Raw genomic sequence first — 16,756 nt, 5'->3', positions numbered from 1 at the left:
ATGCAGTCAAAGCCAGCCCAGTACACCAACCACCTGCTGACTGTTACTGTGCCAAATGAAAACCTATATAATTATAGTCGGCTGTTGCGTGGAAACACAGTTGTACACTGGATACCAGGGCTGTAATTTAAACTCTGTTGTGTTCAAGTTTTAATCTCGTACTCATGCTCGTCATGTGGTTCATGATGTAATTTGCACTCATCCTTTAAATTATAGTCTTATTGCTCACTCCCAAACCAATCCATTATCCGCACATCATGTGATGTCGAAATATAGGGATGTCGGTTACTAAGCCAACAGCAGTTATTAGTGTCAAATACTTCGGCTGAAAATATTGAAATGCCAAACCCCCTCTGAAAGCTGTACTGCGACCTGGCATTGTATGTGTTTGAATCTTGCAGCAATTCCGGGCTCTCTGTTCGAAGCAAAGTCTCCTGCAGGAGTTTGGAAATCGGCTGGTGAGACTGAGCACAGCAAACACTTACTCCTATCAGAAAGGTACACATATGTTTAATAAACACATTCCATGCTCCTTTCTGGCTAAATATAATTTTAACCTTGCAGCCTTACAGTTCTTTCAGTGGGTTAGTTCGGTATACTTTGCTTCCATCCCCCTTTTTTTATGTCAGTAGAAGTTTTTGGATTATCCTGCTTGCACCAGCTCTTTGCTAAAGCAATCTAAATCTGATCTCACTGCCCCACTCTCTTAAAGTCCTGTATGTTACGCTGTTCCATATCTATATCTAATTTCCCTTTGAAATATCCAATGGTCTCTGTTATTTTTAAAAATACCATTGGTCACTTTTATGATTTTATCTGCCTGTAATTTCAGCGGTTTATGTATTTGAACTGCTAAGTGTCTCTTCATCCACACCCTTCATTTTTCCATTAAGCATATACTCTCTTTCCTGGTTTCTCCTTCCAAAATGTATTACCTTGCTCTTACGCAAATCCTTTACTTTAGTGTTGTCGGCAAATTTTAAGCTTGTACACCTAAATTGTATATGTGTAGATGTATGTATACATTGAGATGCTGAATGCCTCTTTGTCCATAATCTTGTACTGTGATGTATTCTTCTCTTCCCTTTCCCACCATTCACATACGTGAACTCCCCATAAAAAGGTGCGAGCAACTGACTTCTTCACATTCCCTGGAAGATGCTGCAAGGTTTGAGAAGTATTGGTTGGTTCTCTGTCCATTCAATGTCTTGTCGGATAGATCTGACTTTCTCACTGGTACACTCGCTGCAATAGCTTTTGGCATTGGACTCTCATTAACACACACAGTTTTCTCACTGAATTTGTAGAAAGTGTATTTGTAAAACCGCATGGCCAGAACAGCTTTCTGTTGCTGTTCCTGATTTCCATCTGTTGATTGGCTCCCCCCTTTTTTTTGTCTGTCTGCTATAACATATCGGTCCATTAGGACTCCATAAAAAGTGTTTCAGTCAACAGTGAATCAAAGAACCATTATGATTTAAATGTAAACAGAAATATCCTCTTAAGACAATGTGATATGTTTTCTACTATTTTTTTTTCTTAACTCACTCCCCACAATATGCAAGTAGTATTGTAAATGTAAAAAATTGAGGATCAAAGGAATATCTGCAATTTTCATGAAAATCACTATAAATGCTAAGAAAAGCACACACTGTCCTTTCTAATTGTTCTTCCTCTGGAACTAAATAGTTTCCCTTCTCTTCCTCACAGTCGATGTTCCTTTTAAAGAATATGTTGAGCACATGATGAAGCCTCAATCTTTGGATTCTTTGGGTAGTGGTGAGTTTTCCTTTAATCATGTAACTCTAATTAAAACATTATTGCTTCCAAAAGCTGTCCCTTCATGCATGATAACATGTATGCAGAGGAAGCAACAAACAAATGAATAATAATAAGTCAAAAGATAGTGCTCTGCAGAGCTTCCTGTTCAAGCAAGAGGTTCCTGCGTTTTGACTTGATTTATACTTTGAAATTTTTATGTCACATCAATGCCAGTTCCAGAATTATTGCTCAAAATTGGAACACTAAGTGAATCATTAACGAAAGAGAGTTCACATGTGATACCATTACAACTTGCGTCAGAACTCACTTTTACTTAGAACCATTTCAGATGAAGATGTAAATAGGCAAGAATGTTTATTTTTGTATCACACAGGGCCATGTTGAACTTGCTACCTGTTTTCGCGCCTCCATCAATATCACCCTGCTCTGATCAACAAGAGTTAAAATGTGAGCCCAGCCTGAGCCGAGCCCCCTTCCAGTATCCCTTTTTTTTTTGTTGGGAGTCACTTGAGCTCCCCAAGACAATCTAGGACAGATCAGGAAGGTATGGCATGGCAGAACTAAACCCTTATTCCGCCAGTGTCACACATTAAGACGTAGGCCTGCACCACCTACTAAAGATATTGTTAATTAAACTAATAAGTGTACTCCCCATAAACCTTCATGTCATAACCCACTGTGATGACCATATGGTTAGTGTGGAGCAAGAGTGTATGTGGTGATTGAGGTCTGTAATCACAAGCTGTTTAAATATATTTGTTATGTTTCCTGTTTGAATAGATACATTCTATTTTTTTGGAGATAACAATTTTACAGAGTGGGACTCGCTCTTCAGGACATATGTCCAGCCTCCATACCAGCTACCGGGGACCACAGGAGCTTACAGCTTCGGGATCGCAGGTTAATCTCTAGCTTCTGCACTGCTAGTTTTGAACAAGATAAACCCATTGACGATAGATCCCTTTTATTGCCTGTATAATATTGCATCAATGCAAGCCAAAAAATAAACTTATTAATATAGCTGCCAGTACAGATGGATCTGGTAGGCAGAGAATGTCTTAGATGGACTAGTAAATCTGAATATAGTTTATACTGGAGTGACTTCAAATTGATTCAGATTTGAAATATTGAGAAGTCACAGACCGAAACTAACATGAAAGGTAACAGCAAGGCTGTGAGATTGAAGCTGGCAGGAATGGGTGGAGCAAAGTTATGGGAATCAAACCGACGGTGAAGAAGAGGGAGCGCAGTCATTGGATTTGAGCCAATCGTGGGCGCAAGAACAGTGAGTCCGCAGGGTCTTCGCCATTTGATAGAGGGAGGGCTGGTAACAGGAGGAATAAAGCAGCAAGACAGATAATGTTGGAAAAGAGATCAAGCAGTTTGACCTCAGAAAGGCAAGCATGTCTCATAGTGAAACCTTAATTGAAACAGGGGCTGTGCACAAGACTGAAACATTTTCAGTCTTTTACTAATCTCGAGAGATTGGGAGTGGTCACGTAGTTGATAACAAGTGACAATCCTGTAGGGACTGGTTGAAGCAAGAGCCAAATGGCCAACTGCACAGTTCAATTCCATTTTAATCTCTGGGGGAGTTCTTTTTCTGGGATATTGCATTTATGGAAACCTAATTTTTGTATGTAAACAGGGAAGTATAGAGGAGACTTAGCTTTCGAAAATGGAGGGTGGGAAATTCAAGAGGGTTGAATTCCCTAAGGCTCACTTGGCTGACCTGGTAACTGATTTCAAAGAGCCACAGGTTGGTTACAGGTTGCTTGCTGCATGCATCTGGTATATGGAAACCAAAGAGCCACTGAGACAAGACGCCACAATAAGAAGGGAGTGTCTTACTGACATAAAAGTGTACGAATTAAATCTGGGGGAGGCCTTATTACTTGTGAGGATGATTTGCTATGTCAGCCCTAACCTCTATTAAAAGGACTAATATCCTAGGAATAGTATTAATGATATTCTGTAATATTCTACTGTCTCTGCCATGCATATTCATAATGGGTATGAAGAAAACATGTTCTCTTCCTCTTGACTGTATATAATTTGGAATGGAATGAAGATAAACTAAAAAAATGTTTTTCTTTTGGGGGGTGTGATGTTGGTTTGGCTTTTAGGTGCAGGCACAGGAGTGCCATTCCACTGGCATGGAGCAGGATACTCCGAAGTTATATACGGACGAAAGGTAAGAATTTCGGCCTTCAGTAGAATTCACTACCTGCAAAAAGAGAATGATCATAAGCATTATGAAGAATAGAACCAAACAGCCAAAAGCCATTCAGACCATCGTCCCTCTGCCAGTTCTTTGAAAGAGCTATCCAGTTGGGTTCCACTCTTTCCCAAATCCCAGCAAATTTTTTCCTTTTCAATTATATATCCGGTTCCCTTTTGAGAGTTACTAGTGAGTCTGCTCCCACTATCCTTTCAGGCTGCACCTCATCTTCCCAACTCTTTGGAAGGCAGGTCACAGATGCAATTTATTACAGAGAAGTACAGGGAAACCAGGGAGGTGTGTTTGAAGGGAGGAAAAACAAGGATTGGGAGTACGCAATCACTGAAAAGATGCTGAGAGTTGTGAAGCAGCAGAGAGACCTGGAGGTTAATATGTATAATTTCTTGAGAGTGCTTGTGCAGGTACGTGAAGATATATATTTTAAAAAAAACTAAAGCATTTTGGAATTTACATATAATAGTACAAGAGCAAGGAGCTTATAATAAACTTATACAAGGCAGTGGTTAGGCTACAGATAGGGAACTATATGCAGTTTTGGGTACCCCAGAACATTTAAGACACACAGAGTGTACAGCATAGTTTCAACAAGATGATATCAGGGTTGCCGAGTTATAGTTATAAGATTAAAATTATGAAAGGCTTTGATGAAGTGAATGGGGAAAGACAATTTCATCTGGTTGGGAAGATTATGATAAGGGGTCATCTGTTTAAAAATTAGAGTTAGGAGAAATTTCCTTGGGTTGGGAGTTGTCTGAGTATGGAATGCTTTGTCACGGAGCAATTGAGACAGGGACAACTGCAGCTTTTAAATAAAAATGTAAAGTAGAGGAAGGTACAGAGTTATGGAGATCAATTGGGGCAATGGGGTTAGTTTTAATTTGCTTTATCACACAATTGGCACACAGTGGGATGGATTACCTTTTTATGCGTCTAATTTGTTTTTAAAGATCAACCAAAAACTAATTTTTCAAAAGGACGGAATCTCATTGTATAATGTGTATAGAATCAGGCAATATAAAAGAAAAAAAATAGAATTTAAACATATGTCAGCACATACCACTTGCCTGAAATTTAAACTCGTGGAAGTCCACAGTTCTGTTGCCTTCTGCATAGTCCCTGCTGTACAATCCCGCAAACTGTTACAATCCCAATGTTGTGGTTAATCATGGAGTTAGGGAGAGCTGTCAATAAATAGTCAAGGTGTGGCTTGATTCTCAGGTATTTAATTGAATGTCACATAGAACCATAGAAAAGTTACAGCACAGAAGGAGGCCATTCGGCCCATCGTGTCCAGGCCAGCCCGAGGACACCCAGGTGCCCTTTTTAATCCTACCTTCCTGCTCCCGGCCCATAGCCCTGCAGCTCACAGCACCCAAGGTGCAGATCCAGGTACCTTTTTAAAAGAGTTTGGAGTTTCTGCCTCTACCACCAACCTGGGCAGCGAATTCTAGACACCCACTACCCTCTGCGTAAAAAAAGACCCTCCTCATGTCCCCCCTATACCTTGCGCCCCCCTTCTTGAATCTATGTCCCTTGGTTCTAGAATTCTCCACTAAGGGAAACAATTTTATCCTGTCCACTCTATCTATTCCCCTCATAATTTTGTACACCTCAATCAAGTCACCTCTCAGCCGCCTTTGTTCAAAGGAAAATAATCCCAACCTATCCAATCTCTCCTCGTAGCTACACCTTTCCAATCCTGGCAACATTCCTGTAAGCCTCCTCTGCACTCTCTCCAGAGCTATTACATCCTTCCTGTAATGTGGTGACCAGAACTGCACACAATACTCCAGCCGTGGCTCCACCAGTGCCCCATACAATTCCAACATCACATCCTTACTTTTATATTCTATACCTCTGCCAAAGAAGGAGAATTTCTAAAAAATTGTTGAAATTTGCCAATGGTGCATCGTATAAAGCTGACTTGTCTCCTGTTGCCATCACATCACTTAATATTGGTTTATGAATAAGACAAAAATTTCATCCTGAAAAACTGTTTGGAGGTTTTTTAAAAATTCTTTCATAGGATGTGAGCATCTCTGACAAGACCAGCATTTATTGCCCATCCCTAGTTGCCCTTGAGAAGGCGGTGGGGAGCGGCTTTCTTGAACCACTGCAGTCCATGTGGTGTAGGTACACCCACAGTGCTGTTAGGGAGGGAGGTCCAGGATTTTGATACCATAGCACTCAGGATGCTGGTGTTCCCATGTGTCTGTGGCTCTTGTCCTTCCAGATGTCGAGGTTACAGGTTTGGAAGGTGCTGTCTAAGGAGCCTGTAGTGAGTTGCTGTAATGAATCTTGTAGATGGCACACACTGCTGCTACTGTTGATTGGTGATGGAGGGAGTAAATGTTTTTGGTGATGGATCGCCGATCAAGTGGGCTGATTTGTCCTGGCTGGTGTCAAGCTTCTTGAGTGTTGTTGGGGCTGCACTCATCTGGGCAAGTGGAGAGTATGCCATCACGCTCCTGACTTGTGCCTTGTAGATGGTGGACAGGCTTTGGGGAGTCAGGAGGTTGAGTTACTCTGCAGAATTCTCAGCCTCTGACCTGCTCTTGTAGTCACAGTAATTATATGGCTGGTCCAGTTCAGTTTCTGGTCAATGATAAACCCTTGGCTGTTGATAGGGAGGGATTCAGTGATGGTAATGCCATTGAATGTCATGGGGAAATGGTTAGGTTCTCTCTTGTTGGAGTTGGTCATTGCCTGGCACTTGTATGGTGTGAATGTTACTTGCCATTTATCAGCCCAATCCTGGACGTTGTCTAGTTCTTGCTGTATATTAACATAGACTGCTTCAGTATCTGAGGAATTGCAAATGTTGCTCAATGTTGTGCAGTTATCAATGAACATCCCTACTTCTGACCTTATGATGGAAGGAGGATCATTGATGAAGCAGCAGCTGAAGATGATTGAACCTTGGACACTTTCCAGGACTTTTCTGTGATTATATTCAGTTACTTTTATTGTAAGATTATAAGTCGATCTATCAAGCCTGCTCCTCCATTCAATAAGATTATAATTGACCTGACTGTGGCCTTAACTCCTCTTTCCTGCCTGCCCCCCATAACCCTTTTAGATCAAAAGTCTGTATAACTCAACCTTAGATATATTCAATAACCCAGTCTTCATTGCATTCAGAGGGTCGTTAGTCTGTGAATTCTCTTTCTCAGAAGAAATTTCTCCTTATCTCCGTTTTAAATAGGAAATCCCTTATTCTTAAACTGTGTCCCCTAGTTCTAGTCTCTCCCATAAAGGGAAACATTGCCTCAATCTTGTGTTTCAATAAGGTCGCCTCTCATTCTTCTAAACTCTGTGTGTTGTAAATCGATTGTTGTATCTTTTCCATTGGTGTTAGAGCTTCTGTTGTGTCAAATGACAATATATTGTTTGTTTGACCAATGATGATATGTATTATGTGAACTGTTGATAGTGAAGAGGATAGCTGTTGACTCCAGAATGATATCAATGGTTTGGTTGAGTGGATGGAGAAGTGGCAAATGGAATTCAATCCAGAAAAGCATGAGGTAATGCATTTGGGGAGGGCAAACAAAGCAAGGGAACATTCAATAAACGGGAAATTATTGAGAGGGGTTGAGGAAGTGGAGACCTTGGAGTAGAACAAAGAACAAAGAAAAGTACAGCACAGGAACAGGCTCTTCGGCCCTCCAAGCCTGCACCAATCATATTGCTTGTCAAACTAAAACATTTTGCACTCCCAGGGTCCGTATCCCTCTATCCCCATCCTATTCATATATTTGTCAAGCTGCCTCTTAAACACCACTATCGTACCTGCTTCCACCACCTCCTCTGGCAGTGAATTCCAGACACTCACCACCCTCTGCATAAAAAAACTTGCTCTGCACATCTCTAAAGTTTTCACCTTTCACCTTAAATCTATGTCCCCTAGTAATTGACTCTTCCACCCTGGGAAAAAGCTTCTGACTATCTACTCTCTCCATGCCACTCATAATTTTGTAAACTTCTATCAAGTCACCCCTCAATCTCGGTCGCTCTAGTGAGAACAATCCGAGTTTCTCCAACCACCCCTCATGGCTAATAACCTCCAGGCCAGGCAGCATCCTGGTAAACCTCCTCTGCACCCTCTCCAATGCCTCCATATCCTCCTGGTAATGTGGCGACCAGAATTGCACACAGTATTCCAAGTGTGGCCTAACCAAGGTTTTATACAGCTGCAGCATGACTTCCCAGCTTTTAAATGTAATAACACTGCCGATGAAGGCAAGCATCCCATATGCCTTCCTGACTACCTTATCCACCTGTGTTGCCACTTTCAGTGACCTGTGGACCTGTACACCCAGATCCCTCTGCCTGTCGATGCACTTAAGGGTTCTGCCATTTACTGTATAATTCCTGCCTGTATTGGACTTTCCAAAATGCATTACCTTGCATTTGTTCGGATTAAACTCCATCTGCCATTTCTCTGCCCAAGTCTCCAACCGATCTATATCCCGTTGTATCCTTTGACAATCCTCTTCACTATCTGCAACTCCTCCAGCCTTTGCAGTTGTCTGCAAACTTACTAATTAGCCCTGTTACATTTTCCTCCAAATCATTTACGTATACTACAAACAGCAGAGGTCCCAGCACTGATCCCTGCGGACACAGGTCCTTGAAGGTGGCAAGACAGGTGGACAAGGAGGTCAAGAAAGCATATTGAATGCTCTCCTTTATTGGGAGGGATATGGAATACAAAAGCAGTGATGTAATGATGGAACTGTATAAAATGCTGGTTATGCCACACCTGGAACTTTGTGTACAGTCCTGGTCACCACATTACAGGGAGGAGATAATTGCCCTGGAGAGTGTGCAGAGGAGATTTACAAGAGCTTGAAAATTGCAGCTATGAGGAGAGATTCGATAGGCTGGGGTTGTTTTCCTTCAAACAGAGGATGCCAAGGGGGTGACCTAATTGAGGTGTACAAAATTATGAGGGGCCCAGATAGGATTGGTAGGAAAGACTTGTTTCCCCTAGCTGAGGGGTCAGTTACCAAGGGGCATAGATTTAAGATGATTGGTCGAAGGATTAAAGGGGACATGGGGAAAAACTTTGTCACCCAAAAGGTGGTGGGCATCTGGAATTCACTGCCTAAGTTTGGTGGTTGAGGCTGAAATGCTCAGCTCACTTAAAAGGTACCTGAATTTGCATCTGAAGTGCCTGTAACCTGCAAGGCTACGGACCAGGGGCTTAAAATGAGCGGCTAGTTTCTTTTTTCTCTTTTTGGCTGGTGCAGACACAATGGGCTGAATGGCCTCTTTATGCACCTCTCTATGGTTCTAAATAGACAATGCAGCAAATGGTCAGTAGATTACACTGAACTGAGCTAGTACAAGATATTTGTGATTTTGTTTTTCGGAAGTTGTACATTTTAGACCTCCTGTTACTGAAGTTTATCTGAATAATTCATAAATACTAAGTTCCAGGTCAATTCATTTGTTCTAATTACTTCTTATATATTTTGGACAGCGCTGGTTTCTTTACCCACCAGAAAAAACACCAGAATTTCACCCAAACAAGACCACACTCTCATGGATGTTCGACACATACCCATATTTAACAGAAGTGGACAAACCCATGGAGTGCACCATTCACCCAGGAGAGGTGAGCGAAAACAATGTACATTTTATACAATGCACATACGGACAATTAGCAAGGATGACAACGACAAAAGCTTGTGTTTACAACAGAGCCTCTGAAGTAGAAAAACATCGCAAGAGGTTTTACAGAGGTTTAAGAGGAAAAATGGACACCGATTCAAAAAAGATATTAAGAGGAGTGACTGAAGTACTTTCTAAAGAAGGTGTTAAGGAAGGAAAGGGAAAGAATTTCAAAGCATGAGGCTTGGGAATGAAAAGGAAGGAATTGGTCTTGGTTGTGATGTTTCCAGTCAAATATCCTTTCAAAAAGCACCAAGGCATATTGATAAGATTATGGATCATATGAATTAGGAGGGGGAGGAGCAGCTCGAGCCTGCTCTGCCATTCAATAAGATCACGGCTGATCTGACTGTAACCTCAACTCCACATTCCTGCCCACCCCCTTGCTTATCAAAAATCTATCCAGCTCTGCCTTAAAAATATTCAAAGACTCTGCTTCCACTGTCTTTTGAGGAAGAGAGTTCCAAAGACTCACAACCTTCTGAGAGAAAAAGTTTCTCCTCACCTGTTTTAAATGGGCAACACCTTATTTTTTAACAGTGACCCCTAGTTCTAGATTCTCCCCACAAGAGGAAACATCCTCTCCACATCCACCCTGTCAAGACCCCTCAGGATCTTAAAGGTTTCAATCAAGTTGCTTCTTACTCTTCTAAATTCCAGTGGATACAAGCCTAACCTGTCCAACCTTTCCTCATAAGACAACCTGGCCATTCCTGGTATTAATCTAGTGTGAGATTTCACTAAATTCAGCACTTCAAAGGTTGACATCCCTGTTGTACTGTACAGTGTAGTGCACTGGACATTAAGCCCCCTAATTTATGGTGTGTTATCTTTTATCTGCACTGATCTTTTCAATGTTAATTGAAACTTGTTCTTCCTGTTGCAGGTGTTGTATTTTCCAGATCGTTGGTGGCATGCAACCCTTAATATCGACACCAGTGTCTTCATTTCCACATTTTTAGGATGAACTCAGAAAATTCATATGTCTCGCCATTTTCTTTCAGCCCTCCCTGAATCTACACTGAATTGAGAGACCATAAACCTCCTTCCAAAGCAACAGCCCTAAATGGACATAACAATGTGCACAATTGGAAAAAAGCCATTGCAGTCCATCTAGCTGGGAGGTGTTCATGGCATCAATATGGTTAAGAAGGAGCTTTCCGTGTCCAAATATATCTGAGTCTGTACTCCCCTTCCCCTTTCTTTTTGGGGTGGGTTGGGGTGTATGGAGGAGAAAGAGTTTGCAAAAATTTTCCAATGGTCTTTGTGTTTGGCTCAGGAATGTTGCTCAGGGTGCTGCTTTGGGACCAGGTCAAGCCCTTTGACCTCAACAGAATCCATTAAAAACACTGTTTGAAGCAAAGTCTCTGCAGATGAACATAAAGGTGACCAGAGACTCTTAAGAGATGTCAGCACTAATATACACAGATGGAACTGACTGACTGACTGACTGAAGAAAATACTAGTCACTATCAATATCAGGTTATTATTCCAATGCAGGAATCCAAACTGGTAAACCAGAGGTGTCTAACCCATGAGTAATTAGTGTTAACTGTGTACAAAGTAACTAAATGATTCCCACGGGCAGTAGAATTGTTGCAGATAATAACCTGAATCTTCCAAGCAGCAGCAATGCTGTGTGCTTTGTTGCTGTGCATGAACGTTCTCCCGAATTAACACATTTTTTCCAGGATCTTCCAATCCCAGCTGTCAAAGAATTGCATAGCACAGTGTCCCTGAGGAGCTCTGTCAGGGCAGAGTAGAATCAGGGGAAGTGAGGACGACACCCCCCCCCCCCCCCCCCCCACTCCTTTTTATTTTTACAACATTAGCTGCTATATTCGGGGAAGTTTAAAGGTCCAGTCTTTGTGTGGGTGAAGTGGGGAGGTAGGGGTGGAATATTGTGGAGTTACCCAGGTTTTAAACTGTCTAACATTTCCTGGGTAACTATCCAGTTACATCATGTGGATCTGTCCCAAGTCTCTGACTCTAGCTCAGAGCTGGAGTCATTCGTAGAGGATCCTGAGGAGCAGGAGAATTGCCCATCGGAAGTTCAAACTTCCCGAGCAATTCCTACGTCGGTCTGTGTGTCTGGACTTTCGCGGGGTCCTGATATGTTTCTTCCAACGTGTGTCTGGTCTCCACTGATCCAGAGACTGGATGATTTGGGTCATTATGCTGCCTGCTAATTTATGAATATTTCCTAGCAGCATTTCCTTTGACTTTCAGGAAATGAAATGCATTCACTTGCTGTGGAAATTGTGAACAGGGGCCACCTGGTGGGATCCATTAAAACAAGACATAAAATAAAATATGCCTTCCGTTAGCAATGATTAAATGCATTATCCTGATAATGTACTTCAACACACATAGGCCTAGCTGTTCTGTGCTCTCTACCTTTCTTAATGTTGGGTAACTTGTATTATGCCTTTTACTAGATTAGCATCAGTGACCTGAGTCTATTGTATTTTTCAACTATGCAAAACTGATCATATTCCAGAAATGTGCATTTTGCACACCTCCCATTCTCAGCAGTATTCAGGGCAAGCAACTTTGTAAACTACCAAGACAAAAATTGGACTAACTGGGAGAAACAGTTGTATTATACACAGCAATATTTTTATCTGCCAGACAGGTGCCTTAAGTATTTGTCAAATCAGTCATGTTATTACAGTAATCTCTGCAGAAATCATATCTAGATCAGGGAGTAATTCACCAATCCTGGGTGCAACTGTAATTGAAGGGACCACAGCTTAGAGATAAGACTACGTTGTTCTAGCACCAGTTCTGACCCAAATCTGCTTTGACACTGCCACAATGGAGTGAGAAAAATGTCTGCATGTCTTGTTCCAGCAAGGATCAAAATTAACTAAAATAAATGCAAAATACTATGGATGCTGGAAATTGAAATAAAACCAGAAAATGCTGGAATTACCCAACAAGTGAGGCAGCACCTGTAGAGAGAGATTCATGTTTCAGGTCAGACCTTTCTTCAACATTGCAATGGTGGTGAGGGTGGGTGGAAGTCACTACGTGTGTGTGTACTTTGTCCACCATCTATGATCCCTGAAAAACCACTTTTGTCCATTTTGTACAAATTAATCTATGTCAATGTTTATTGATCCTTTAATTTGTGATAGGCTAATTATTAATGAAGCTGCAGCGAGATGTGGAAGTTGTAAGTTCTGCAGCCTTGATCAAACAGGAGTGATGTTTATACGTACATGATTAGATGCAGAATTTGGGATCTTTCCATTCACTTTATTTTAATGGCTTTCAATAATGTCAAGTGTAGGGTGACTACTTGATGTACTCCAGAATTATTTCACATAAGGATAGATTATTGAAAAAAAAAGTGTAAACTTTCAAGTTAAAGTAGAATCACAACACCATTGGTTTGACAATGAACTGTCTCCAACACATGCTATTTTTACAGCCTTCACTTACAATTGCACCATAGCTTCCCCCTCCCACCACAAAAGTACTTCCAGATTAACTAAGGTAACTAGGGACCAGTCAAAAAATATTCTAATGATCTTTCATTGAATATGGCTGGAAACAGTATTCAAAGTGTTTCTTCATCCTATTTAATAGCATTGAAATTGGCTTGTGCCAAAATTGGGAGAGCTGATTTATAGACAAGTCGAGCAACAGCCTAATAGTCATATTCACCAAATCATAACACAATGTCCCAGACAACACCATCGCCATCCCTAGGTATGTCAGGTTATTACAGTAATCTCTACAGAAATCTTATCTAGATCAAGGAGTAATTCACCAATCCTGGGTGCAACTGTAATTGAAGGACAAACCCACCAGAGGAGGCAATAGTGGTATACATTCAGGAGGGAGGTGCCCTGGGAACATTGATTCTAGATCCCCATGAAGTCTAATGGCATCAGGTGAAACATGGGCAAAGAAAAGTCCTACCTACTTGACCTCATCCTCATTAATCTACCTGTTGCAGACACATCTGTCCATAATAGTATTGGTAGGAGTGACCTTACTGTCCTTGTGGAGACGAAATCCTACCTTCACATTGAGGATACCTGTGCAAAATAGGTCAGATTTCAAACAATCTAGTAACTCAAAACTGGGCATCAGTGAGGTGCTGTGGTTCATCAGCAGTATAATTGTATTCAATGACAATCTGTAACCTCATGGCTCGGCATGTACCTCATTCTACTATCAAGCCAGGTACGCCACAGAGGTTCAATGCAGAGTGCAGGAGGGCATACTAGGAGCAACACCAGGCATACCTAAAAATGAGGTGTCAACCGCTGAAGCTACAAAACAGGACTACTTGCATATCAAACAGTGAAAGCAGCAGCAATAGACAGCTAAGCAAGTCCAGAACCCATCAGATCTAAGCTCTGCAGTCCTGTCACATCCAGTCCTGAATGGTGGTGGACAACTGAACAAGTCACAGGAGGAGTAGTAGGCTCCACAAATATCCCCATCCTCAATGATGGAGGAGCCCAGCACGTTAGTGCAAAGGACAAGGCTGTAACATTTGCAACCGTCAGCCAGAAGTGCTAGGTGGATGATCTATCTCAGCCTCCTCCAGGCTTCAGCCAATTCACCCAAGTGAAATTAAGAAACAGCTGAAGGCACTGGATACTGCAAAGGCTATGGGCCCTGACAACACACTACAATAATACTGCAGACTTGTGCTCCACAACTAGCCATGCCCCTAGCAAAGCTGTTCCAGTACAGCTACAACACTGGCATCTATCTGACAACGCAAGGGGATCAGTAAGGGACGTGCAAAAAGACAGGAGACTACGCCTGAGTGAGACCAAATGAGTAGCGAATTAGGTTCACGTGGGAATTCGGTGCATGGGGTTAAGAGGTGTACTATACATAGAATTATTCTAACTTAATTAATGAAGAAGAAGCCAATTCCATTCATGTGATATCAAGAACGATTGAACAACAATGGCATTACCATCACTACATCCCCCACTATCAACATCCTGGGACTTACCAAATACCAAAAACTGAACTGGACTAGCCATACAAATACTGTGGTTATAAGATCAGCTCAGGGGCTAGGAATTGTGCAGCAAGTAATTCACCTCCTGACTCCCCAAAGCCTGTTTACCATCTACAATGCACAAGTCAGGAGTGTGATGGAATACTCCCCACTTGCCTGGATGAGTGCAGTTCCCACAACACAAGAAGCTTGACACCATCCAGGACAAAGCAGCCCCTCCCTCCACTACTGATGCACAGTAGCAGTGTGTACCATCCACAAGATGCACTGCAGAGATTCACCAAGGCTCCTTAGACAGCACCTTCCAAACCCATGACCACTACCATCTAGAAGGGCAAGGGTGGCAGATAGATAGGAACACCACCATCTGGAAGTTCTGCTCCAAGTCACTCACCATCCTGACTTGAAAAATATCGCCATTCCTTCACTGTCATTGGATCAAAATCCTGGAACTCCCTTCCCTGGGTCTCTAGATTACTAGTCTAGTAGTAATACCACTATGCCATCACCTCCCCAAAGGAGTGAGTGGGTTGTCTTATGAGGAAAGGTTGGACAGATCAGGCTTGTTCCCACGAGTTTAGAAGAGTGAGGGGTGATTTGATTGACATATAAAAGATCCTGGATGACCAGGTGAACATGTAAAGGATGTTTCCTCCTGTGGTTGAGTACAGAACTAGGGGGCACAGTTTTAAAATTAGGGGTCACCCTATTAGGACAGAGATGAGAAAATTTGGAACTTTGCCTCAGAAGGTGATGGAGGCAGGGTCATTCAATATTTTTAAGATGGAGGTAGATTGATTCCGTTGCCTATCAAGCATCTAAGGTATCAGAGGTAGATGTGAGTGTGGAATTCAAAACACTAACATGTCAGCTATGTTCTTATAAAATGGCGGACAATAATCAAGGGGGCGAATGGCCTACTACTGCTCCTACTTCGTATGTTTGTATGTAAATCCAACCCAGCCAGTTACCACTCCAATCTACTCTCAATCATCAGCAAAGCCATGAAAGGTGTCATTGACAATGCTATCAAGCAGCACTTACTCAGCAATAACCTGCTTGCTGATGCTCAGTTTGCGTTCCACCAGGACCACTCAGCTCCTTGTCTTATTACAGCCTTGATCCAAACATGGATAAAAGAGCTGAACTCCAGAGGCAAGATGAGAGTGGCTGCCCTTGATATCAAGACTGCATTTGCCTGAGTGTGGCATCAAGGAGCCCTAGCAAAACTGGAGTAAATGGAAATCAGTAGGAAAGCTCCACAGGATGGAGTCATATCTAGCAGAAAGGAAGATGGTTGTGGTTGTGAATGTAAAACATCTCAGTCCCGGAACACTGTTACAGCAGTTCCTCAGGGTAGTGTCCTAGGCACACCCATCTTCAGTTGCTTCATTAATGACCTTCCTTCCATCATTAGGTCAGAAGTGAAGATGTTCCCTGATGATTGCACAATGTTCAGCATCATTTGCAACTCTTCAGATACTGAAGCAATGTGTGCCCAAATGCAGCAAGACCTGGACAATGTTCAGGCCTGAGCTGATAAGTGGCAAGTAACATTTGTGCCACACATGCCAGGTAATGCCCACCTCCAACAAGAGAGAATCCAAACATCGCCCCTTGATGTTCAATGGCTTTCACATCACCGAATCCCCCACTATCAACATCCTGGGGGGGTTACCATTGACCAGAAACTGAACTAGCTATATAAATACTGTGGCTACAAAATCAGATCAGAGGCTAGGAATTGTGCAACGAGTAACTCGCCTCCTGGCTCCCCAAAGCCTGTCCACCATCTACAAGGCACAAGTCAAATGTGATGGAATACTCCCCACTTGCCTTGATCAGTGCAGCTCCAACAATACTAAACACCAACCCAGCATTTTGCAGCTACTTGATTGGCACCCCATCCACCAACTTCACCATTCACTCCCTCCACCACCGACGCACAGTGGCAGCAGTGTGTACCATCTACAAGATACACTGCAGGAACTCACAAAGGCTCCTTAGACAGCACCTGCCAAACCTGTGATCACCACCTAGAAGGACAAGGGCAGCAA

The 16,756-nt window shown here is 42.3% G+C and overlaps 1 protein-coding gene across 1 annotated transcript in view; it reads left to right on the top strand.

The window, feature by feature from the left end:
• Window positions 1-13,092, top strand: part of jmjd8 (jumonji domain containing 8) — a 30,316-nt gene extending 17,224 nt beyond the window's left edge. Inside the window, exons 4-9 of the mRNA XM_041205718.1 lie at window positions 402-498; window positions 1,711-1,779; window positions 2,563-2,682; window positions 3,909-3,976; window positions 9,513-9,647; window positions 10,590-13,092. Coding sequence (XP_041061652.1) covers window positions 402-498; window positions 1,711-1,779; window positions 2,563-2,682; window positions 3,909-3,976; window positions 9,513-9,647; window positions 10,590-10,670 — 570 coding nt within the window. The 3' untranslated portion in view covers window positions 10,671-13,092. The remainder of the gene's footprint in view (window positions 1-401; window positions 499-1,710; window positions 1,780-2,562; window positions 2,683-3,908; window positions 3,977-9,512; window positions 9,648-10,589) is intronic.
• The last annotated feature ends 3,664 nt before the right edge of the window (window positions 13,093-16,756 follow it).

Source organism: Carcharodon carcharias, chromosome 15 (assembly GCF_017639515.1).
Source record: "Carcharodon carcharias isolate sCarCar2 chromosome 15, sCarCar2.pri, whole genome shotgun sequence".
NCBI lineage: Eukaryota > Metazoa > Chordata > Chondrichthyes > Lamniformes > Lamnidae > Carcharodon > Carcharodon carcharias.
Note: the sequence above shows the minus strand (reverse complement) of the source record. Positions and strands in the feature narration are given on the sequence as shown.